At 38.0% G+C, this 27,871-nt stretch overlaps 1 protein-coding gene across 5 annotated transcripts in view; it reads right to left on the bottom strand.

The window, feature by feature from the left end:
• Positions 1-27,307, bottom strand: part of stxbp5a (syntaxin binding protein 5a (tomosyn)) — a 68,462-nt gene extending 41,155 nt beyond the window's left edge. For 3 of the 5 annotated variants that reach the window (XM_026290815.1, XM_026290816.1, XM_026290818.1), the window contains exons 1-3: positions 26,732-27,307; positions 23,835-23,932; positions 1,292-1,373 (exon numbers count right to left, since the gene is read on the bottom strand). In XM_026290815.1, coding sequence (XP_026146600.1) covers positions 1,292-1,373; positions 23,835-23,932; positions 26,732-26,869 — 318 coding nt within the window. In that variant the 5' untranslated portion in view covers positions 26,870-27,307. The remainder of the gene's footprint in view (positions 1-1,291; positions 1,374-23,834; positions 23,933-26,731) is intronic. The other 2 variants (XM_026290817.1, XM_026290819.1) reach the window with 1 other exon arrangement.
• Between the last annotated feature and the right edge of the window lie 564 nt (positions 27,308-27,871).

Raw genomic sequence — 27,871 nt, 5'->3', positions numbered from 1 at the left:
CATTTTTGCTAAAAATAAAAGCTTATGAAGCCCAGCCATCTCCCATCTAAAAGAGGACTATCATACAGCAAAAACAGTATTCTTCATTCTTACATTCTTATTCTTAGTCTAAATACATCTGTACATTTTCAAAATCACTCAAAAAAAAAAAAAAAAGAAAATTTGCAGCTACATAATTTTTTTCCATAAATTTATATGACCAATAATATTAATAAAAAAATAAATAAGCAAGTGAGTAAATAATTTAAATCACTATACACACATATACATATATACATATATATTATATATATATATATATATATATATATCAAATAGCTAAAATAAATAAAACAAATAATGGTCATTTTATATGTATTATATGCCTGTCGTACTTGTTCTTTTGTACTAATTGTACTTTTAACATGATTACATTTTGGAATTTTCCAAACAGATTTTTAAGGTCTAAATGTCAAGCGATCATCTTGAATGTCGTTCTATTATTATTTCACAATGATGCTACTAATAGATCATGATACGACTAATGCAGATGTCATGGTTTGATTCCCAAGGAATGCTAAAAAAAAAAGTCCTTGATAAAGCATCTGTCATCCAAGTGGTCTTAAAGAAGAAGTACAAAAAATAGCATGTTCATGTCAGAAATAACTGATGACTGCTGATGAGAAGTCTGTTTTTATTTTATTTTTTTGTAATAAACCTCATTAAATATATTTAAAAGCATACACATACCACTTTTAATACAATTAAAATACATACAATTATAACCAATTTATTCCTTATTTTCTAACATCTAATATTTATATTGCACAATAGAAATATGTTAATTAAAATGAAATAAACGCAAAGAGAAAAGCACTCTCATTTTCTACCTTCAACCAACCAAATATCAACATTCAAAACAAATCAAGATGTACTTAAATTAATTCAAGAAGAAAAGTCTCTATAAATAGCCCAAAATTCCCGTGAACGTAGAGTGAACTAATCGTTCTGACTTATAGGAGTCACAATCTACAAGGCGGCTTAGTGTAAGAGATCCCTGTGGTCTTGACTGTGGGAAACACTCTGGGGAGGAAATGGGAATATCAGCTTCCTCTCTAGGATCCCTCCAGGCCCACTCTGGAGGACAAGAGGGTTTGTGGCAGCAAAGGCTCTGGGTTAAGAGATCATCTAAGCCTCTTGAGGCTCAATGATGGATTATTTAAACTGCCTCTTGGAGCTCCATGGGAATAGGCTCTTAGCATAAGGTTCAGCAGGACCCAGAAAGAGAGGGAAAAAAACATGAAACACTCACTTCATTTATGAGAAACTGTAGCTGGATGACGGCTGCTCCACTCTCGTGCTGACAGTAACACTCCACACCGGGTCGACCGAATCTGAAAGGGTTCTGAGTCAAGGAGAGAATCAGGATAATCAAGACTAACAAGACCAGGACACTTTTGGGTCAAAATCTGAACATGCCACTTATTGTTTCAGCATTTCAATCCTAATTTGTTTAATTAAAGGCACTGTTCCAGTGAATGCATGTCAGTTATTGTTCACCCTCTGTGGACATACAAGTTAATTACCTCTGCCAATCTCTCTGGCATGGCTGCTAGCAATGAAGTCTGTCAGTCACTGTCAAATCTGCTCTATGAAAGCCGGTAATAAAACACAACAGCTCACTTTATAGACATTATTGTTATTTTGACAACATTTTCCAATGTCACAGACAGGCTCTCCCTGTCTGAAGAGATTATATTAAAAGACTGATCAAGTTAATATTAAAAGTTATTTTAATTAATTGGCAAAAAGTTGGGGGAGAGTATGTAATTTTCAGCAGGCTCATTGGACGCTTGGCACGTGGTGTGTGAATGTTTGTGTCTGTGTTTGTGCTGTAGAGATATAATTTGATGATAACCTCTACTGGGAACTGCACACACACACACAGAAATATTTCCACAGCATGTAGAGCGAGAAAGAGAAATGAAGGGAGGAGAGAGCAAAGACATGTATATGCGTATGCAATCAGGGTGGTGGAAAGAGGGAGGGAAGAACAATTAAAACAGATTAAAAGAGTGATCACTAGAGCTCAAACTGTTGGCACAGAGACAAGATGCAAATACACAAGCACGCAATAAAAAACAACAACATGTAATGGAGTCTCACACTCAGGAGGATTATGAACACAGATACATGTCTGATGTTTGGATATGAGTATTATGAGAGAAATAATAATTATTAATATCACATATTTAAATAATAAATATAAACAGTAGAGTTTATCATTAATATACTAGAATGTCACGTTGTTACATTCATCACCTAGAGGAAGCCAGTAGAGTCATTCAGTGGCTCGTCCCCTCTATCCATCACAGACACTTTGAAGTGACAGGGATGGAAGATACCGGAGGAAATTGTGCATATCAATAAGGACACGGCTTGTATCCTCACAAATCCTCCCATCACCTGTAGCCACACGCTTTGGACCCTCATCATGTAATGACTAAACGCACACAGTGGTCGGCTGATATGGGGAGGAAAGTGGCAATCGGTATGGGTAAAAAAAAAATAAGAAAGACAGATACAAAATACTAGCAAAAATACTAATGAGAGAGATCATCACTGCATAAAGCATGACAACACCAATCTGAGCCAAAGACTCCCTGACATCAGAAACATGTTGAGAAGAGGGCAAAGCAGTAGAGAAAGCGTGAAAGGGAATGCTGGGAAGAGAAAAACACTGCTGACTCTAAGCCTACACGCAATAAAGTCCAGTGGGCTGTTCATGGCTATAAAGAAATCACCCATTAAATCTTTTCACAAACAGCAATGAGCAGGCGAAGATGTTGCCATCCATTACTAGACAGTAACCATGCATTTAATGTATTAATTATGGCTCTGTTCCAAAACCTAGTAAGCTGTCTACAGAGGCAGCATTTTAAGTCATCATAGACACAAAAGCAGTTCCACTGACTAGATTATATCAACTTCAAAAACTCGCTTTGCCCAAATGCAGAAGGCTTGACATATTTGTGTCTTTTATAATGCTTAGCAAAAAGGGCAGATGAGGTTAGATAAACATTGATTAGAAACTTATATTTCACTCAATACGAAAAAGCATTGATAAAAAACAGTTCAGGGTCATTAAAAATGCATCTCTCTGTATTTATCTTACCAACATGCTAACCTCAAAATCTATTAAAATCAATAGTGAAACGAGACTCATTTTTCATTTCTGTAAGAACGCTATCTTAGGAGGCAGCTTACTAGGCTTTGGAACAGAGCTAATGTCTGTGTGGCTACATCAAAGACATTAAGTCAGTCAAAAGTAGGCTGAAGGAGGGACAGAGAAAAAAAAGCAGGAAGAAAAAAAAGCTGCCTACGGGGTCAATAGTGACGTTTATTCTGTTCTGACGTCAGGAGTGTCCAGTCATGCTTTACCCTAAGAGAGACAAGACAACACAACACACAAACAGATGAATATGCACATAGAGAGCTAACATGTTACAGTAAGCTCCAGTGATGCTACCAACTGTGTGTGTAACACAAGCATACGCTCTCTTTCTCTCCCATGCTCCTGGGAGTCATTCATTTGTTTAATACGCTTTCTAAATAAATAAACTCCAGAGGCACGTTTGATTTATTGGGGACCCAAACAATTAAAGTTGCAAGCACTGTGGCTGTCGCTGCAACAAACTGCCTTCACCTTGAGCACGCTTCAGTGCACATACGCTCTCAAACAAGCCACTCTGCAGATACACTTGACACGCAGCGTGCACTGTTAAAACATCCTATACTCAGCACCACTGTAAACACCTAACATGCAACCGGGACGATTCATTTTATTATACTCACTAATGTTTAGCTCTTTTCCAGTACACGCCTGTCTTGGGAACTTTGCATATGGGGAAATTTTTTCTCCACACTCTTGGCTTCCTGCCATGTTATATCTTTGCAGCTTTTATGTGTTGAATCAAGCATGATAGCTTGCGCTTACAGCCATGATTTTTTTACATTACATTTTCAACACGCTGAAAAAGATATACACTATGTTGCAAAAATAAACTGATCAGCGGCCAATACGACCGTAAAACACACATTCTTTGTGTCTATGCAAAAGACAAACGGATGAAACAAATCGGCATACAACAAACAGACAGAACATTAGATACTGTAGAATGACAACAGATGGACAGACAGACGAAAGACAGAACTACAGACAGATGGACTGATAGACATAAACCAACATACAAAGAGACAGACAAATACGACAGACAGATAGCTATTTGTGTTCATGTGATCATCTCATGAAGAAGCATTTAAACAGTAAAAAGTATACAGGAGGACTCAGAAGTGAAAGAAAGTGCTGTGTGCATCATTAAAAGACTCTCTTTCTGTAGGTGGGTGTGATTGATTCCTGGAGATTGGCCACAGAGTATTAATGACCCTGTTCTTCAAGCTAAATTTAGATCTAGCGTTCACCACTCACAGAAGATGCTTTAGACCCTCAAACACACACACACACACACACACAAATATAAGATCTAAGAAGCTGCAAAGGCAAGAGAACAGCAAGGGAAAGAGGAAATAAAAAGCTAGTAGATTCTCTTGTTGCCAGAGGGCAAAAGAGAAAATCTATAATGCAAAGTAAAAGCAGGACACTCTTCAAACTTTCTTAAGGGCTTTCCAAAATTTGAAAGTGAAACCTTCTTAGTTGTTTGCCAATGAGTTATATAAGCTGAATCAGTTCATTCAAGTCTCTATAATTTTAGGGGTTTATTTTCCAAAAAATCATATTCACTACCATTTGCAAAAGATAATTCCTCAGTTCAAATCTCAAAACTAGGTTATACAGCTTTAGGACTTTGCTATAGGACATTGATACAGCTCAAATTGCTTCATCTCATTCGTATGAGTCTGTAAAATGTCTTCTGACTGTATCTCTCCTATCAAATGTGCTTTGTGTTTAAGATGAATAGATGTAGACATAATCGATGTCTGAAAGAGAGAGAAGCACACTGGGTATTGTAAATGAAACAGGATATTGCTACCCATGGGGAGCAACAAAAGACACTCCAAACATCAAATCAATCAACATTTAAACATTCGGTGAGACTGTGGACTGCTTATGATGTTGTGTCTGATACCCTATGGAAAGTCTCAAACTATAAACTAAAATAACTGTTGAATAAATGTTTTGATACAAGGTGTCCTATTAAAACGCATGGCCCCCATGAGGGAAGGCTAGAAAAGTGACCGCAATGCATTAGTCCAGAACACTTCTGTCAGGTTTTCAAAGAAAAGGCAGAAATGAAACATACATAAGCTCATTTGCACTTAATGTAAGGAGGAGTGGAAAGAGGATTATAAGTAGAGGATACTGAAATGTGCTAATATTTTACACATTCACTGTTCAGGATATATGTTATGCAGTACATTAAAGCTAAAAAAAAAGAGAGTTACTTTAAATGATAAAACTAGTCAATGGTAATATTCAAAATTTCATCAGAGCCATGCATCTCTAGGCTTTTGATTCAAGAAACATTGTTAATTTGGTTAACAGCATCAAACTTTAAAGGATAAGTTATTACCACTATCCAATATCCAAGTTACTTAAGTAAATTTTTTTAAGCTAAAAAAAAAAATTATAATGAAGATATTTTTTTTTTCTTGGTATTTGAATGAATTTATCTGAACTACAACACCAAATTTGAATAGATAAATTAATACTAACTTAAAAAAAATGGCTTAAAAACAGTAATGAAATGCAGCAGAAATGAATGACCTGATTCACTAGAATTAATCAGATTTTCAAACTCTACTCTAGAGATAACAATTTACGAGAATATTAATGCTCAACAGTAAAGCTACCAACACAAAATGTTGCTTTAAAAAAACACCTCTACTTGTTGGAAAAAGCAACTGGTTACTAGAAAAATCACTGTCATGCTACTAAAAGTGTGGTTAGAAGTGTTGCTTTGGTAAGATTCTCCCCAACACTGAAATGTCCACACAGACAAAAGCTCATGATTTCTGGCAGGACGATCTACTCTGACTTCGACAAGGTCATGGCGCAATGCACTCACAATAAAGATGGGTAATATTTAGCTTTTAATTTAACAAATGGAGAGCCAACTCCCACTGAGAGACTTTTCTATTTGTTTTCTCCTGCCTTTCCTTCTAACGCTACAGCAAAATCAACTTCTCTTTCACTAACTTATCTGTCCAAGGACACCATATAGCACACACACAGTCAAGAATTCCAGCACTGGAGCAATTCCCAGGGCATAGTGCCGATAAACCAGCCATTAAACAGATGGAAAAGAAGGAGGGGGGAAAAAGAAGAGAAGGTGAGACAAATGGGGAGGTGGAAGAGATAGATTGAAACAGTATTGGAGGGAGGGGAGTTAATGAGAGGGAAAAGAGGCAAGAGAATAAATGAAGAAGCAATAACAGAAGATAGAGGAACAGGTATAAGAACAGAATGTCCTTAAGTGTTGGAAGGGAAAAAACATTCTGTTCTGTCTGCTGAGGATTTATGTGTGTTTAGAATTTGCCTCTTTGTTTTTCAAATTCGGTATAGAAGAAAATGATTAATAATAAAATAACGATTAGTGAATAAGTTGAAGGGTTAAATCAAACCAGCTCCATCCCTTGGTGAAGACAGGAAATTAAAACAAAGAATGAATGTGAATTAAAAAAAAAATACAAGCATTGAAACGTGAAAGAGCAAGACAGAGAAAGAGAGAGAAAAAGAAGTCATGTCACTTTTGAGTGCTTACAAATTGTTGCTGACCCCTCTCAACAAGCCCGAGGGTGAATCAAAAGCCAGAACGTTAGCGAGCTTGTCCACTGACCCATAATACCTCAGCCTCTTCCAGATTCTCGAGAATTCCATCAAGGACAAAGCCTCTGTGTGAAGCCAGCAGCACTACTCAGCTCTTCCCTCTGCCCATGAGTCAGCATGCTGCCTGGACAAGAAACATCCTTCAACACAATCTAAGAAATGCCAACTTGCTGCACTATCTGTTCTTTCCTTTATCCTATTCCCTTCCCTCTAAACTACTAATGCTCCTTTATTCCATGGTTTATATTAAAAGGATGAATTAAAATTGTCATTCTTTACTCACCCTCCTGTCATTCTGATCCTGTATGACTTACTTTCTTGTGTGCAATAAAAGATGCCTAGCAGAATGTCTATGCTGCTTTGTTCCATATAATTAAAGTGGATGGGGACCAAAGTCTATTAAACTCCAAAAACCACAATAAAAGCATCAATAAATGACTTGCATGCCCTACATTCCGAATCTAAGCCATCTGATAGTTTGTTTGAGAACAGACTGATTTTAAACATATGATTCACTGAAAATCTTGCTCGCCAGCAGTGATCACCATTCACTTTCATTGTATAGGCTAAAAAAAAAAAACTTTCAAATTTTGCTATAATTACCTTTTTTGTGTTATCCAGTAGAAAAAAATAATTGTACTGGTTTGGAATGTCTTGAATGTGAGTAAATTATTTCAGTAATGGGGTGGACTCTTCATTTAAGCTTAAAAAAAAAAACACAATCAGCCATACTGCTGTTAACAATCTGCCAATAAACTTCTGCTTGTTGGTTAAATTCTGTTAAACATACACTACCTTTTTTTGTGTGTGTGCATTTTTATAATCTCCTCCAGCAGTGATCTATTCAACTGCACCCCATTAAAATAAACCAGAAAGAGAAAGCAAAATGGGTTTTCTGCCTCTGGAAAAGAACAGTTAGGCACAGCCAAAGGCTGCATAAATCCAACAGCCCTCCCCTGAGATGTACTACATCCCGCCTGCAGCAGACAGGGGTTAAGTGCGGATTTCAAGGACATGACTGTATCTCGCCCAGATGCGAGATGTGTCCCAATGGGAAAGGAATATTTCCAAGGTTAAATGATTGTTTTTAACACTGAACACCTCCAAAAACACACGCTCAGACTCAATGCCACCTGATGATACCCTTGCACACCACTTATATGGCATTTCAGCCAACGCAAATTACCATGAGTGACAGTCTCCTGATTGTCCTGACCTTTACTGTTCTCGTTCTCCTGCCATATCGCATTAGACGGCATGTCTGCATCAGAGCGTACGTGGGGCGGAACATATGGACACCGCTGTGTATAATATCATTACCATCTCCATCAGTCCACACCGACAGTCCTCTAACACCACGTGAAGGAGATTAATGGAGATGGATGAGATGAGGAATGGAGAATGTGAAGTAACACTATGCAGTTTATATATGTAGCAGACATAGACATAAAGAAGAAGGCATTGATTAGTTTACAGTTTTAAGCCCGTTCTAACTGGCACTTCTTTCAAAACTTTCACTTGCCATTTCACTTTTACAATCTACCTCATCTTTGTAAGCCTGGTAGGTAACATTTACAGGGGCCACGAACTGCTTTAGTTTTTTTATCTTGTACTGTTCTCTGAGGTTTACTTATGTTTTCAAGATTTTTAAAAAGTGAAAGTGACTTGACATACAGCCAATTAGGTGACCCATACTCAAAATTTGTGCTCTGCATTTAACCCATCCAAAGTGCACAAACACAGCAGTGAACACACACACACCGTGATCATACAACCGGAGCAGTGGGCAGCCATTTATGCTGCAGTTGGGGGTTCAGTGTCTTGCTCAAGGGCACCTCAGTCATGGTGTTGCCGGCCGAGACTCAAACCCATAACCTTAGGGTTAGGAGTCATACTCTCTAACCACTAGGCCACGACTCCACACAAAACTTCAACTGTTTGAATAGGCATGGAGGATTGTAAACTCAAAAGCAAATGCCCAGTGTTATGATTGGCTAGTAATTGTGTATGATTGACTGTGTACATTCCTCAGAGATGGACGCTGCTGTAGTTTAGGTAAAAAATGCATGAATAACTCAATATATATATATATATATATATATATATATATATATATATATATATATATATATATATATATATATATATATATAAATATATATATATATATATAAAACGATCTGTAACAAGAGACAAAGCAATAGTGACTATTTAATTTAAACATGTTAATCACACTTATGTTGTAACATTATTGTTGGATCCCATATAGGGCCAGACTCACTATCAGCTTGAGGCAGCGCAAACCCTCATCAAGCATTAAAAAAATACTGTCAGGATTTACTAAAGACGCAAAGTGGGAAATTAGCGCTGAAAATGTTTGAACAGTTATTTTTGTGACTCAACATATAGAATATGCATTTGTAGGATTCTCCCTTTTGATCTGTTAATTTATGGGAAGAGAGTATTTAAATAAATCACACAACGCGATTTTCTAAGATTCAATTCACCGTAATTTTTATTTAACATACAAAAAAAGCATGCCTTAAAGCAGGCGGTAATTTGCGCAATTCTTGGTAGATTGCACTGGTCTGTGTTTTTTAATGTGCACCTTGTCAGTAAATCACCTGGAGAATTTTCTCTTCTGATCTGTGCTTTTAATTGAATTGCGCTCTAGTGCTAATTTGCCCAGCATCATCTTTTAAGGTGCTTTTACACTTGGTTGGCTTTTTTTAAGCAGACTCAGTAAGGTTCATGGGTGCACAGCCGAGTTCGGAATACAGGGTTCATATAATCCAAATGAACCGAACTCTGACGTCAATCAAATCCGGGTGCGCACCAAATTATTTTACCAGGGAACCCCCCTTGAAACTAGATTGAGCTAGTTTTAGGCTAGTTTTGAGCAGCAATTGGGTGGGTTTTGTTTGCAAATACCTGGCATTTCTACTCCCTTCTCAGAAGAGTAGTTTTGAGTAGCAATTGGGTGGGTTTTGTTGCGAATACCAGGCAACCCTGTAACCTTCTCATGCTCAAGCGCATACCGGTGTTATGGTATATCTGGTGATGACCATGTTACTGACCTCCCACATTGCTTTCAAACACATTTTTTAACTACCACATTCCTATTTACGATGATTCTGGTAGCAAGTGAAGGCAGCATTAGTGAAAACAGGTTACAGAGCCTTACAGAGAGCCAAGAAGCTCTTTTGGAAAACAAAATATTGTGCGTGATGCTTACTTTGTCTGGAGTCTGGACGTTGGGATGCTCCAGCAGTTACAGCAAGAGAACAGTTATGGCAGACTGCAGCTTCTCACAAAGGGCTGTAGTTTGCTAATAGGGCAGAGAGCGTCACAAATGGGCGCGACTTTCCCAGACTACTCTTCATTGTCTGAATCTGCTTGGGATTATAAAACAATAAGTGAGTGGATTTTTACCATTATAGGGTGGTTGTATTCACACACTGCGGCCACACAACTGTGTTCAAATACCTTTATTTTATAAAAGTGATTTTTGCATTCTTTGGCACCCTTAATGATTGCTTTGTGGCTTTCAACACATTTTTACCGATGCTTCCAAGATTATCATAAGTCATCTTTGCAACTTCTTCAAAAGCACATATGTTAGATAGTATTAACAAATAAGGAGAATTTGCAACAACAATGTAAAATATATCACAAAAAACAAACGCCTGTGCTTACAAGGCATAAGAATAAATATACAACACCAATAATTATAAAATAACGCAGCAATGGCCGGAAAGGGCAAGTGATTATTCCACCAATTGTCCTGAAACAATAGCACTGGCCCCAGGCCAGCGGGCCATCCTTGTTGTTGAGCCCTGAGTACACGTTGAATCCTAAACAGTCATACTGTCTGAATTCTGTCCCCATCTTACTGACTGGATCCAGCTTTGGCATCAATGAAAACCTTCCAATCTCCCTTTCTGATATCCAATTCTGCGTGGATGTGAGTATTATGTAAATGCTGTTGTGTTGTGTACGATGTCACAAGAGCCCTGAGCTAAAGCTGACGGCTAGAGAATGAGAGATATGGGTGCACAACCCCCACCAGCCTCCTCTGCTTTAATTCTCTTCCCTTTTCTCTCTCATTATCTCTCTCTTCGTTGCATGCTGTCACTTACTCCTTCTATACATTCATTCTGTTCTCTAGAATACATGTGTAGCATGCCCCCTGTGTATCTTCTGACCTTCATCCTCAATGCACGTCCTCCAAGGATATCAGCTTTTTGACTCTAAGACATCGGAGACACCTACACACACACACACACACACACACACACACACACACACACACACAGTCTCTGTTCTCCAGAGCAATGTGTCTGCCGGCTTTAAAAGCACCACCACACCCCTTCAGTGCTCTGTCTTCCCAAAGCTCCTCCAGGCTTTGTTCATAAACCTCAGCTTGGCAGCTTGATTGGTGATACAAAACACAGCTGTTTACTATACCCACAGGATACAGAGTTAGAATCAGACAGAGGGAATCTAAAATCTTTTTAATGATTCAGGAATGCATCTATCTCTGTTGAAAAAAAAAAATCACATCTAATAAACAGTGGCACAGTGAACAAAGACTTGCACATACATATGGTGCAGTGCAAATGTCTGGGACTATTTTGAAATTTTAACCTGAAAATAAAATGAAGAAAAAAACATAATTAAATTTCTATGCATTAAGAAATATTGAAAATGCTGTACTATTTCTAGGCATCTAATCAAATAATTTGTGACGTTTGTGAACTCAGACAGTCTTTTATTGAAGCTTAAGACGCTGTATTTTAAATTCTCAAATCATGTCAGATATCATATAATTTATGGTTTTACACAAACACCAAATACATTTTTTATTAGAGAATGCAGATCTAAAGAATTGTCACTTGCAGTCCCAGATATCTGAACACCACTGACACGGTATCCTTCACAAACAGCAAGACACAATACGGCTCATGCTGATTTTACAACATTTATAAAAGCAGTATTTACTAGCAAAGCTTTCACACTCACCTGCACCATTAAATCTTCAATACAGAGGGCACACAGGTGAGACGAGCTTTTGTTCAAACACACACACACATACCCATTGAGCACAGTGTGCAACTTTGGGAAGTGCATTAAAAATGTATGGTTCTGCAGCAACTCTGTAATAGAGTAAAAGGCCAGCAGAGATTAACGGGATGACCTATGTTCTTTTGGTGTGTCGGTGTATGAGTGAAAGTACATCTGATGGGAACAATAAGATCTGAGCACACAGAGCAATTCTATCAAAGTGACTTCAAGGATTTAATAATACAGAATAAATGTACAGATGTGTTAGCAAAAGGCAACATCACTAACAGACTACTATTGCTTATACTTGGAGCTAGAGATTTGAACCCCTAAACCTAAGTATTTCAGCAGACAGAACGACAGATAGATAAATATGATCTGAATGATAGACAGAATGACTATGAAAATTACAATTTTCAATGACAGACACATAGGCTGAACAACAGACAGACTGATAGAATTATACATTTTACAATATATAAAACAATAAACAGCAACACAGATATACTGCATTAGTTAAACAGAAAAACAGAAAGATAAAATGATAGAATGATACACCGATTGACAGAACGACAGATAGATGCTAGCATGATACATCTATAGACAGAGAGACATCAGAGATAGATACATACTGTACATACATACATAAATGATAGAGGGAGAGCGCGAGAGAGAAAGAGAGAGAGATCAGTATAGATTCTTGTTAAACAACTGTTCAGTTGGGCTGGTCCTTGTTTATGTGTGTCTGTTTGTGTGGGTGTTTGCCCTGTCATAGGAGGCCGCTGTTCGCCAAACATGGCCAAAGAAGCAGCATGTGGGAGGTTGCAGAAAAAGCAACACTTGGACCAAAAACCCTGTTTAAACTGTGACACACACACACACACAGTGCCACCCACATCACACTTTCTATCACAAGTGACAAGATTCAGAATACTGAAATAACTGCCCTTCTGTCTCGATTCAATCCTTTTGCTCTTTCCCGTCTTCCATCTCTAGCTTCCCTGTACATTTGACATGACAGCCTAATCAGCAATCCGAACTAATCAGACGTAAACACACAAACATCCCTGTGGCCACAAATGTCCCAAATCACACAGGTTCGGCATGAGTGTGTATGTATGTGCACATTTGAGCGAGATATGCCAGCTGTGTGAGCATTAAGAAAACGGTGACTCATCATTCCACGCATTACATGTGTACCTCTCTCTCTCTCTCTCTCTCTCATCTATAGGGTCTCTGTATGATGTCATGAAAGCAGTAGAGCAGTGCTCTCAGCATAGGACAGGAATTAACATCACAGTCACTTACGTCTATAATGCATGTGTGTGTGTGACGTGGGGGAAGGGAGGCAAGGTATTGCATCTGCACTGATTGCACCGTGTACTTCATGGACTAACAGCACAACAAATTAAATTCAGATTCCAAAGGCAGCAGTTTGTAGCAACAGATACCAGTCTATTGCAATCATGGAAAAAAATTAAAATAGCACAGCTGGTAGAGAGAAATATGTTATTTGGTCAGCGCTCTTCTTTTTATTTAGCCTTTTATGTTAATCTTTCTAGAGTTTCTGTCTAGCGTAAATTTTGTGCGATACAGAAAGTGTAAAGGGTGTTAAAGCTTGGGATTTCAAGTGTGTGATATTGTGAATTAGCACACAGATTCATACTCATACTGCTTATTTTATGATTATTTTTATTTTATTATTTTTCTACTGGATTATATATGGTTTAAATGTATCTGCAGTACAGAGATGCTCACAAGAAGCACATGCAATTAAAAGCTGTTCATTGCTGACAAACAAAAGAAGACATTAAGCAGTTCTGTTTCAACCAATGGATTCTAGGTAAATATTCATCTCATCCAGTGCTCTTGTGTTCTGTATTATACAGAATTTGTTAATAAAGCACTGAAAATGATGCAGCATGTCAGTGAACTATACAGGTGAATCAAACTGAATCACAAACAATTTTAGACCTTTTGCAAACCCATTTGATATAAACCAAAAAAAAAAAAATGCTGTCATCACCAATACCCTAATCTGTCATATGTTCCTGTACAGATTTATCCCAGTACCTATATAAACCAACACTAACATAAGCTTCCGACACAAAGAAGCACTGTGAAAGAAAAGCTGATTCGACATATGGAGAAAAGGCATTAGGATGTGAGTGACAAATCCCAAGAAGCGAGGATATGATTGTTGAGGAAGCTAGATGACGCTCTGATCATACTGAAAATGATTTCCCTAAATACTGGCACATATTTGAGGAATAAAGGTCATGAACTTCCAGTAATCTGTATGCACTCACTTCCATTTTCAGAAATCACTGCTGAACAAACTACAGATTACGTTTTTTTCCCTCTCTTTCCGTGTTTTCATTTGAATATCCTTACTTTCAATTCCTGAGGCAAAAGGGAGTCAAACACAGTTAAGAGTGTGATTAAAGACGAGGTATATTTAGCTGTTCCAAAAGCCCAATGACGCTGACTGTGGTCTTCCTTTTGCTGAGTAACGGAATGAAAAGCTAAGATAAAGCAACAGAAATGATAAAACAACGAGTGGGAGGGACAGGCAGAGAAAGAGAGCATTAAAGAGAAGGATGTTTCTGCTGTTAGCGCTTGATGTGAGTGGTTCTCAGCCCACAGGAAAGCGTGAATGCAGAAAGAGAGACAAATAGAGAGTGGTTTGACCTGCGCACCCACACTACCTCTCTGTCAAGGTCACACCTGCTACCACACACTCCAGTACAGTTTGTTTGGCTGAAAGCCACTCTTGCCATGAGGTCCATTCAGGGACTTGGATGGTAGTACTTAATGATCAAAGGCCATCTCATGGGTGTTACATGCATTGAATCCCACGACTGCTGATGGGGTTACCAGGATCACAGTCCAGCTGCTAAACCAACAGCAGGACAATTAGCCCTTGTTTTCTCAAAGGTGGGGCTGTTCTGGCGACTGGTCGATGGCAATCTGTCAGCATAACACTAAATGACAAACTGCAAATGCTTCAGAAGCCTTACCCAATAAAAAAAAAAAATTGCCTGTTTCCAGAAATTTACTGCGAAAATATATATCTACTGTATGTGTATATATATATATATATATATATATATATATAAAACAACTACAACGAGAACTAGTCACTTAACTTTAGGAGATCAATCGTTATTAAGGTTTTTATCATCTTTAAAAAAAAGTCTATAAATCTATAGTCTATAAATAATAAACACATACAATAGAAACAGTATGCACTATAAATATTAAGCACAATTATTATGATTATTATTAGTAGTAATATGCAGAGCTATTTTGTGAACTAAATCATTACAAATTTAAATGTCAACACATTTTAAAAGTACAGTTGAAAATTGTGGATGCCAGTAAAAAGAAATACTACATAATTAGCGATTTATCTTAAAAAAAATAAATAAATCAAACAACATAAAACACACCAATGAAATGCCGTGAGCTACAGAGTGCATAAATTATACTTTTTATCCCTTAGAAAAACATAGTTTTAACAAATGTTTTACTTTGGATATACTCTAGTTGAATTATGTACAGTACATGTTCACAGCAAAATACAGTAAAGCTTCGGAACTTAATTCTTCACCATAACTTACAAAAATTAAGTTTACTTAAAAAAATAAGTTATTGTTTTATTGTGTACTGTATTAAAAAAAATTTTTTTTAGCATTTCTACATCTTACTTTTTCTGATAAAACCCACTTTCAATGATTTTCCAAAGCTATGTCAACACAACCTTGATAAGCGAAGAATGCTGTTCACTTACACACGTTCTGTGATCTAGACACAAAACACCCAATCAAAGCAAATGTGTGTGTGACAAACATTTGACAGGGGAGAAGCTCTGCTGAAGGGGCTGCAGTAGTGCAGAGTGATGGAGGGGTGAAGGGGAAGAGGAAAGTGGTAGGGGCTCTGGGACTGGAAACCTCTTTGAAGTGATGAAACAGATCAATGAGCCAAAGACAGGCTTTGATGGTGAGAGAGATCAGCTTACAGACAGTTTGCGGAGCCTTGTTAGCGTGATGAAGTGTAAGCTGGGGTGTGTGATCGCGTGTGTTGTGACTGACTGATTGACTTGACTGACGGATGTCACCGAAAACAAAATGCTGAGCTTGTATGCGCATATGAGTGCGGCAATATGTTTGTTTGGTTTCCGAAGAGCCAATGAAGCACAGTATTCCATCGTTTGTGTGTAATTACAGAGCAGGTAAGTGACCTCAAAGGCACAAGGGACTCACAGATCTGCCCAGTTTACCGTGAGAGAGCAGGAGTCTGTCTCGCCTGGCAACTGCATCCCATAAACTGCACTGCACTTTCTAAACTGCATAGCAACCACTTAGCACAAACCGAAACAAAAATCCACTGCAGTGAGGGGGGGGGGGGGGGGGTAAAGACACAGAAAGGAGAGAAACAGAAGGCGTACGGAGGAGCGAGCAGGTGCAAAACAGACAGAGCAACGTCAGAAACAATAAACAAAACCTGAATATTTGGCTCTATGTGAACAATCTGCACTGTTTATCTTGCTAAACTGGTGTCAGGTCTCTGCAATTTGCTATTGTGTTATTTGTTATTGCCTTTTTGCCTTAATGGAAAGGCCATGTGTCTGAACTTTGAGAGACATCACAAACAAAGGCATTGTTTTCCGAAAATGAAGACAATATTGAATCCTTCCGCAACATTTCCATTACCCTTTCCTTGAAAGTGGTGACTCACAAGTGCCCTTATATGAGGATCCAGTTCAGCCCTGCATCCTGTCTGATGGGCCGACACTCCTAGACTGTATAAGGAGGGTAATTTACTGTAAATATTTAATAGCTGCTCTGCAAACGTCACAAAGAACATATTTCTATGACGACTAGGTACCGGGTCCGGCACACGCAAGGCCTTTTTCATGTCTCTGACATTAAGAGGTTTTCTCATGCAAGCCTCAGGGGAATCGGACTGCGATATATGCCGTGCTTATTAGATAAGAGCAATAAAAGAGGAGCATTTCAGATGGGCCTATTCCATTTCTACTACACAGAAAATAAAAAGCACAAGTATTATAGGAGCTTTTTTGAAGAGGTTAGCATAAAAATGAGCTGATAGACTTGAAATTCCCAGGGCCAGGATGGGGTGAACTGAAGTGAACCTAATGCAGACAGGGCAAGTTCAGATGCAGAGATGCTGGATTAATGCGGGTGAAGCATTATAGTAATGTGAATGAGGACCTTGAGAGGTGAGGGAGGGCATAATTAGGTTGGACTGGAGAAGTCAACTTGAAACAATGTCCTGAAACAATGCAAAGCCAGCACACTGTCCCCTAAAATCACTGAAGAATAGCTCATGAGTCCCTAAGAGACCATTCAAGGTAAGATGAAATTAACCAAGTTACAAATGACACATAAATTCATTTTTATAAATACAAAATGAACATTATAATAATGTATCCAATTTAAAACACCAACTATACACACACAAGAAGATATATACATATACATATACATGTATATATATATAAATCAAATATTCTTAGAGAGGGTTTTTAGCATGCACACAGTATGACATGAAAAACGGTAACTGTTACTGTCAACATAGTAAAACCCTTTCCGAGTACTTGCGTTGCTAAATGCATCCCATTTAAAGCACCGCCGACACAGCCAACAGATTCACCGCCTTCACCAATAAATTTCAAGACAATTACTGTCAGAATACAAATGCACAAATGTCTCTCGCTATGAGCATTGCATTAAGACGATTTGTCAAGTTAAAAACTTCTTTCAGCTTTAAAAAATGCATCTCAAGGCCTCTGAGTTCAGTCCTACTGCATTTTATCTAGGGCTAAGAACCCCTTCTCATGACATCTGGTCTGTGAACAAGCCCTTAGCTTGCACAATTTTACCAAAGTTATCCATTTTTGCACATTCCTAATGTGGACACTATGGAAAAACTAAGAATATACAATCATTTATCAAAAAACACCATCATCTGAATGTTATTCTGCACCATTCTATCCCTCTAGGTTTGAGTGCCTAGTCCTTCTGATCAGATTTCTCTGAATTGGTGGCCCTTCCTGTAGTTATAGAGTACAGTAAGTTATACAGTCACACACTCAATCATAGATGGCTGCTGCTGTGCCATTATGGACTTAAACTCCTTTGCTTGAGCCGATCACAGCGCACAACTGTGCACAAACACACACTGCTGCCAATAAGCCTCGCTCCTGTGGATTACGTAAGAAGTGGCATAGGCATCCTCGGGCAATGTCTGTGTGTGTGTGTGTGTGTGTGTGTGTGTGTGTGTTAGGCTCAGCTCTACATGCCTGACACTCAAAGCAAAACAAGTCACAAGTACTAAAACACATACATAAGCACCACAGCCATGTCACAGCCAGTATATTTCAAATCATATGTGGAATCATACAGTGGGACGCATCACCAGTTTCAGCATTCTTAGCAACAGTGTAGCATCACTACTACTAATCATTAGAGACAAGATGAGGTACCTTCGAAGCTGATGTGTAGATGATAATGTTGTGCGTGTTACTCTTCAATATCCATTTCCCAATGGTCAATGGATGTTTCTTTAAGCTGAAAAATGCTAGCCTGGTAATACCAGACTCTGCTACTTCACTTTGCTTCGTAGACAGAGTCTGGAATGGCATAATAGAGAAGTGTTTTCTCTCTCGCTAGGGGGCGCTTGTCTGAAGTTTAAAATCATTCGTTACCCGTAAGCCAATCAGATACGTTTAGTTATGACGTATGTTATGCGCCTGTGCAGCCGCATCAAAGCACAGACATCATGCATCGAACTCAAATCTATGATTGAACTTCCACTGTAAACCTGTTGTAAACACATGATGATGCGAGCGAAATACCGGAGTGAACATGGCTGTAAACGACTTTTGCAGTTTGAAAAAGAGTTGAATGTTCTCCATAACAGAACGAATTGCATCCCGTGTCTCGTTTCCGATTTCCACGGTCGTTTCGGTTTTCGATTTCTCTAACCTACAATGTAAAACTCGGCGCTTAGCATCTACGTCACGGCTCTCAGCCCGCCCTCTGTTCGTTGATTGGCCCGGCTGTTTCCAGACCGGTGGCAAACAGAAAGCTCTGACGCTGTATCAGACTGAGTACAGAAGCGAAATAAAATTGAGCGGAAGTAGGAAGTCTGACATAGTCAGGCTAGAAAAATGCTGCATTCTCAGGCAATATACTATATAAGTCAGTTTTTGCTTCAGAGTAAAAAAAAATAATAATTAAAAGGTTTAATGTCTCATGATATCAAATTTGTATGTCCCAACTGGGACAAATGTTTTTGAAAGACATCACTTATGCAAACCAATTTACAATGACTATTTTCAGATATTTTCAAATATAACTGATTGCTTTGATGGCAAAGCTGCATTTTCAGCAGCCATTACTCCAGTCTTCAGTGTCACATGATGTTTCAGAATATGTTAGTATTTGCTGTCAGATTTATCAATTTAATAAATCCTTGCTAAATAAAAGTGTTAATTTCTTAAAATAAATTAATTTGTTTTCACATAATTGTTAATTTATCTTATTTCACCTGTTTATTTAAAGGGATAGTTCACCCAAACATGACAATTCTGTCATTGATTACTCATGTCGTTCCAAACCTGTATGACCTTCGTTCACATTCAGAACACAAATGAAGACATTTCTGATCAAATCCGAGAGCTTTCTGACCTTGCATAGACAAGACAGCAACAGAACTGACATGTTCAAGGCCCAGAAAGGTAGTAAGGACATTGTTGAAATTGTCTATATGACATCAGTGAAAATTCAACCTTTTTTAATCCTTTTCATTTTATGAAGGTAAAAGACTTTTACGGGTTTGGATGGCAATAAGGGTGATTAATTAATGACAACATTTATCAACTATCTCTTTAACCTTATTGACTTTTTACTCTGAGACGGAAATAGGCTTCTGTAGTATAGACATATTTGCATAACATACTACATAATAAGATGACACCATCTGGTTGTTGTTGGTTTTTTTTTGTTGTTGTTTTTTTTTGAAGGAAGCATAAATGTGTCCTTCACAGCCTATGTATTCCCACAACCCTGTGCCTGAAATTCAGTGGTTGGTTGAAAACATAAGAATAGTGTCTGAACAAACAGTATACATTAATAAATTAATTTAGAAATATCATTGTTTTCTGCCTTTTTCGTCAACCTATGATTTCATGTCCGCAAAGAAATAAGCATCTTTAAATATTTGCTTATGTCTAAAGCTTACTTGAATTTGTTCTACATCACTAGATGTGATATTACAATGAGATAAGTTATCTTCATAGAAAAAAAATATTGTCTGATTGTGTGATGAAGCTGCAAGGTTTTGCACACAGCCTTCATATCTTTCAGTGACATTAAATAAGTGTATTCATTACAAGCCCTGAACATGATCTGTTCAATAATCTGCTACCTATAATGCAGACGAGGCTTGATCATTGTGACATATATCTTCTTTAGAAATAAATACCCCTCATTAAATTTGAATAGATGATCATTGTGAATATAATTTTCAGACTCATAGTGGGTTATGTTCTAAATTACAGTGATTATGACTGTCAGCAATCAGTGCTGGAGACATATTTGTGCATAGCAGCCAACAATCTCACAGTATACTGCAAAAAGAGGAAGTGCAAATACTCAGGAGACTATTTAAAATGTATCTGCTTTACCATGAGGTCATCACACCACTTTGTGCATGTCTGTGTGTGTGTGTGTGTGTGTGTGTGTGTGTGTCTGAGAGGTTGATCAATAGATCTTGCGTGCGAGCCGTACAGTCTTGGGGCCCGCGAGGCTAGTTGAGTTATGTGTCTGCCATTCGCTCTCCTCTGCGCTTGAAAATACAATTCTCAAAGGACAGGGACCACCCAAAACTGTCTGCTACACAATAACCACCATTTCACCACCCACAATTTAATTATTCAAACGGTAGACCATCAATAACAATACCTTAGCCTATAAAAGGTTGTTTAAAACAGAATTTTGTAATTTTCTTAACAACAACAAGAAATCCTGATACTGCAAAATTGGCTCAACTGATGGTGTGAGTTTGGGGGTGGGACTATTTCTTTGTCCGACCAACGGTAGACAGCGGAAGTGTTTCATTTGATGGTGCAGAAATAATTTACACGCCTTTGATGCCAAAGCTTAAAAAAAAAAACACATTCTCTTTCTGTCTCTGATCTTTCTCAATATCTGACTGCCGTGTCACTTTCTGCAAGCGAGCTGTGGGAAGCAGAACACTTTTGGGATCGCAGCGCATTTGCCCGCTGGCCTGAGACTGAAGACTCGTCTCTCTCTCTCTCTCCCTCCCTCTCCTCTAATCTTCAGGATGATTTTGCCAGGATTCTGCCATTCTGGTCTCTTGATCTGCCACTTTCAGTCATTCTCAACCGGGGAGAAGTTTACACAACTGAAAAACAGATCTTCACAGCGCAATGCAGCACACAGCTACAGACACACAGCTACACATACCAGTGTCATCTCATTAGCATGCATAGGTATTCACACATTAATTGTGCATTTAGCACAGAGACTACGTTTATCAAAGTGATGATAGTATCTAAAACTTTATATAAAACAATTTGCATAGAAGATTAAATTAATTGAAATGGTTAGGTGGGTTTTATTGTATACCAGTGTTCAAAAGGTCTGAAATATTTTTTTATGTTGTTTACATTTTTACAATCACTGTATTTAGCTGTATTTATTCATTTTTACTAAAAAAGAAAAAAAATTATTCCTACAATGCGAGGCTTAATTTTCATCACATACACAGTCTCATGTCACATGATCCTTCAGAAATCATTCTAATATGTTGACTGGGGCTCAAGTAACATTTCCTATTATCAATGTTGAAAATATGTACTGCTTAATATTTGTGTTCAGCAGTTCAAAAGAACAGTGTTTATCTGAAATATAAATGTTAACTCTTAACTGTCACTTGTGATCAATTTAATGAATCCTTCCTTCATTTCATTTAAAAAAACAAATACATATATATATATATATATATATATATATATATATACAGTACACAACACAAGTTTGGACACACCTTCTCATTCAAAGAGTTTTCTTTATTCTCATGACTATGAAAATTGTAGAGTCACACTGAAGGCATCAAGGGCTATTTGACCAAGAAGGAGAGTGATGGGGTGCAGCGCCAGATGACCTGTCCTCCACAGTCATCGGACCTGAACCCAATCAAGATGGTTTGGGGGTGAGCTGGACCGCAGACAGAAGGCAAAAGGGCCAACAAGTGCTAAGCATCTCTCGGGGAACTCCTTCAAGACTGTTGGAAGACCATTTCAGGTGACCACCTCTTGAAGCTCATCAAGAGAATGCCAAGAGTGTGCAAAGCAGTAATCAAAGTAAAAGGTGGCTACTTTGAAGAACCTACAATATGACATATTTTCAGTTGTTTCACACTTTTTTGTTATCTACATAATGCCATATATAATGCCACATGTGTTCATTCATAGTTTTGCTGCCTTCAGTGTGAATCTACAATTTTCATAGTCATGAAAATAAAGAAAACTCTTTGAATAAGAGGGTATATATATATATATATATATATATATATATATATATATATATATATATATATATATATATATTCATGTTTCAAAAGCTTCATTTTCAATAGAAACAGACATTTTAAAAAATATATATCAACAAATATGAATGAGATAACATTGCAATTATTACAAAATACTATGAGATTTGTGCCATGTATATCTGACCAGAAATACAAGCACATTTTTGCTAGTCCATCCAAGATTTGTCAACTAACTCTACCCTTGTAGCTTAGGTACACAGAAGAAAATCAATCACAAAATCAAAGATAAGTCTTCATTCATACCATCCCATTCAACTGAATCTTGAGATTCGTTTTGCACAGCAGATAGCTCGGGATGAGATGTGAAGAAGAAAGAAAGAAAGAAAGAAAGAAAGAAAGAAAGAAAGAAAGAAAGAAAGAAAGATGCACTAATCACAATTTGGAGTCTCTTTGGGAGATTTTCATTTGCCCTCATCTCACGGCAGCCGACATTTATCTGATCACAGTCGCTCAAGGAGGCTAAGTATCACAGAACTCCTCAGAGCAAATGAAAAGACAATCAGTTTCTAAAGAAGCCGCCGCATGTACTGTATCAACTTCCACCAATATCATTCAACATCTGACAAAGGGCGGTGTCAAGTGCGCTGTTCTTCCGACTTGACTGACAGCAAATTATCCCGTAGTGACAGCAGAAGAAATATTTTCAATTAGAGCCGCAATCACTGTGAAAAGTAATGTCATGCCTTTGTGTGTACGAATGAATCGGGGAACGTGGAAATTCATTTCGAAATCAAAGGCCATCTATTTGAATACAGAGTGTGAATGCAGATTTTGATTAGACAGGAAGTTCTTTGCCGTCTCTGAGATGGGAATAGACCTTAGTGACTTGTTCGGTATAATTAATATCTGAATTTATGTACTAGGATCATTCATGAGGATGATGAAAGAGTCACTGTACTAATGTGATGTGCCTTAATGATCCAAAAATCCCAATCCAGTGACAATAAACGTCCTTTTACAAAAGACTTACGATGGCTCTGACTGACAAGCCATGACAGCAGATCAACTCAGTTAAGCACAACAACTGGCATCACTTTAAAGCAGATGAAACTTGTTATGTTGTGGGGCAGCATAACATAGTCACATTTCAGAAAGGCAAAACTAACAATGGGTCATCAATGTCCTAATGAATTTGTTTTTAGCTTGACAATGCCCTTAAATGCACCAGTAGTACCAACTAATAACACAACTGACAAAGAAACTAAATACTTACAGACAGGTTCACACTGCACCTGAAACAGAGCAAGAGATTATTTCATTTCAATTGTGAAAAGGATACAATCGTAAAGCCCCATTCTGAGTCCCAATGGCAAGAATTTTCTGGACGGGGTCGAATGCCATCGAGGAGGGCTGATAAGGGAAGCCATGGCGCACAGTCTGAGGATCAAATCAGAAAAGAAAAATGTTTTAAAAAGTACACAATGTTAAGCTTGGGGGCATAATCAGCACTGAAATTTACTTAAAGATTTCAGCAAGCAATTAAACTATTTTACATTGTATTTATTTTAAAACATTTGTTGACATTTTTATTATCTGTTTTTATCTATTTTTGCTTATGATGCACGTTTCACCATTTTGTTTCATTCATCATTTTAATGTGACAGAGGTTTTGCAGTCGTGTTATTGTTAAACTAAAACATTTTTTTAAATGCTAATTAAAACAAAGCTGAAATAAAAATATTAGATTAACTTTATATATATATATAAAATTAAAAACATGTAAAATGACTAAACTAAATTTGACAATTTAATATATAAAAATAATAGTGAATTAAAAATTGAATAAATATTATTACAATAATACTGGTTGTGTGGTATTTACGGTCTTGATTTGAATTATTGTGGCAAAGCACAATGGAGTCAAACTTCCCCTTGGGGACAATTCCATATCAGTTTCAACTATATATATAAATATTCAAATACCCAGCCTTTTGAATTGTTCAAACAATCCTGATGTGCTATAGGTAGATAAAAACAACAGGCAGTGATAACACAGACCTTACTGGATCCAGAGAACAACAACAAAGGTTGACTAGTTACAGGTTTACAGCACTGGCCTCTGCTTAACAGCTGTCATTGTCGCACTGTCTGTTTGAAAACCTAGAGGGTGCCTACACTGATAACACTTCTGAACATCAAGACGTAGCCTACCTATAATGCTATCTAGCTAGGCAGCTCAGTGTGTTTTTAGACGCAGCCTCTCTGTCTGTGTATGTTTGTTTTAGCGGCTAAAGCCGGTTACGTAAGCGGCGCTCGCGGGGACGGGTACCTGTCGGTGAGCAGCAGTAGCAACAAGCTTCACTTCATCCTTCCCATCTCTCTCGTTTCTCTTTTCTTCTTTCCGCTAATTATGAAATAAATATTAAAATAACCCAGCGTTCGTATGCGTCTATTAAATTTCAACCTGACAAAAAGACCAAAGCCTCTGTAAATGCACTACGACAGTTTGTAACCTCGTTAAAAACGTCAAGATTAAGGATTATTCAATTCCGAGCGGTGTTTTAAGAAACAACTGTAACAATAAACGTGCGAGTCGCCATTGTTCGAAAAACGGTACTAAGTGTGAAAATTCCCTTCTCTTCAGAAATCATTTAGTGCTTAATAATCATAACAAGTAAACTCTTGAAAACAATTCATGTGGAAAAGATCTGAAAACATGCTCCGAGTACGCCCCCTTCAATGAAGCAGTCGATGTTTGAACTGAAGGAGGCCTCACATTTATGAACAAACTGAATTGGTTTGCCATTCGTGGTTGTATGCTGAAAATGTATTATAAATCTATTTAAATTACTTTTTAATACTAACTGATAAAATAATGCCCAACAGTCGACAAATATGGAGGCTAAAATGACAATTATGCTGTCATTTGGGATTCTTGTAGCGACTCAGCAGATCTCTAGACACAAACTTAAAATAGCGTAATAAGATTTGTGAACGACTCGGTGTTCAAAAGAATCGAATGATTCAATGACTCACGCATAACACAAAGAACTTTTCGCCACCTATCCTACTGTACTTACAAAGTAAACATAGCAATGTTGAATGTGCGAACTGATTCGAATCTTTTAAATGAATTAAAATCCCAGCTGCAGTGCTGTCATGCTCCTACAGTTTCGGCACATGTGTGAGTGGGTTCATAATCTAAAATGGGATTCATTTGGACGTGGTTTTGCGCTGAGCGAGATAGATGAGAAGAGAGAAGCCTCTGCAGATAACCTGTTTCTCACCGAGAACTATTAACTCCATCCATTGTGCTGCCAGATTTAATCCAGAGAGGGCAGCTAAACCAAATCAACACTTCAAACTTGGCCTTTTCAAAACACATTGCACACTCGCAGTCTCAGAACCTACGTTAGCCAACAACCTAGTGATCTGCCTACCTAGAGAACATTTGGGCACCTATGATGGCCCAAAATTATCCTTCGATAAACATAGGCTTCAGTGTGTGTGTGTGTGTGTGTGCGTGCGTGCGTGTGTCCAAAAAGAGTCAAGAATGGTTTTCGGTTTGCAAGTAAATACAACAATTACACTTTAATCCTGGCACAGTAGATTATGCAAGAAACTGGTTGTTATCCCCCTCCCTCCTCCAGCGTCACCGCTTCATTCTATAACCACACATGATGCAGACGCTTCAATAAAGTAGCATGTTTAACACTGGACACTGAAACGAAAGATATGGACAGCAAAAGTAACCGTGTGGGTTCAAACTAATCTCAGTGTCACGCATGAATATTTTACGCATTTGTGCGCATTTTCCAAACACAGTCAGCTCTTTCCACGCACAGCTTGTGAAAAAAAAATCATTTAGTCTTGGTTTGAGGGTGCAGAGTACGATAGAACATTGTGTGTCCAGGCTAATGTACCGGCGATTTAATGTGAAACGCATTCCGGAGGACACTGTTATTTTCAATAAAACATAGGCTATGACATCATAACGCTTCCATACAGATTAAAATTAGTTTTTCATTACAACATTATGTGATGCATCACATCTAAACAGAAAAGACACGCGTTTACTATATTCTAGTTTATCTATAGATATTCTAGTAAATATGTGGATAAAGTGAAATCACAGCATGCACTGAGTGGCACTTGCGCGAGGTTTATTAAAGAAAATACACACACACACACACACACATCAGGTGATGTTACACATTGACTTGAAAGCTTCCCCACCTTGCAGAGCTGGAAGTGTTCAGACTGGAGCGTCTCCGGGATGAGCTCGTTCTCCTTGGCCCCGAGCTGCGGGGATGGAGAAGGGGACGACACGGCCGTCAAGCCGTCCAGCACCTTACGAATATTAAACTTCTTCATTTTCCCCCCGGTGCGAGAGACGGAGGGGGACGGGAGCACCGAGGCGAGATCAGCCGTGGATGATGAGAGGGAAAGCCGCTCTCGCTCGTTTCTGCAGCACGTCACTTTAAACCTCACATTTTAAGTGTTTTTCACCGTGTCCTCCATGACTAAAGGCTTGGGTTGGGAACGATGATTTTTTTTCTTTTTTTTTTCTTTTTATTAGCGTTTGTGGGGTGTCCGTTTATTCTGTCCCGCTGCGTCTCAAATTCCCTCTATCCTCTGATTCCTCTCACTCCCACTCTCTCTCACTCCCTCTATCCCTTCTGCACGCCACTCAACGCGGAAACACCGCTGCAGCGCCGCGCATGCGCACTCCAGAGTGGAAAACGCTTTTTCCCGGTGACCAGGCAAGACTGTGGAGCGCTGAGTGAGTCTAGCGTCACATTGCAGAAATGAGGGGCGGGACTCTGCACCTGGAGCCGCAGGGATGCAGGACGGAAAGCGCATCAGCTAACACATAACAGTCATAATATGCATCAGCTCTTTAGGTTAGCCTGCACGCTGTAAAATAGATTTGATAGGGGAAATATGTTTTTCAGATTATGATTATGATTTTTTTAAGGTTACTTTCTCCATAAGCACATATCTCTTTTTGGCTAAAGAAAATATTTAATTGGGTTGAATATATATATATATATATATATATATATATATATATATATATATATATATATATATATATATATATATATATATATATATATATAGAGCATCATTTTAAATTCTTACCTGGTCATCTGAATGAATGTAAAAGTCATGGAAATTCACTGATCAAAATGTATTAGTGCAAAAAGAATAAGCTAACTGAAAACGTTAAATTTGTGACTATGTACTCCAATAGTGTGACACTGTATGGGGTAAGTTGTCACAATGGAACCTGCTGCTGTAAAAATATTAAACAGCATATTTTTGTACCTCTGAGACATGCATTGTCTGTAAAGCTGCTCTGAAACGATTTGC

This window comes from Carassius auratus, chromosome 20 (genome assembly GCF_003368295.1).
Source record: "Carassius auratus strain Wakin chromosome 20, ASM336829v1, whole genome shotgun sequence".
Lineage (NCBI taxonomy): Eukaryota > Metazoa > Chordata > Actinopteri > Cypriniformes > Cyprinidae > Carassius > Carassius auratus.
This window is presented reverse-complemented; position numbering and strand designations above follow the sequence as displayed.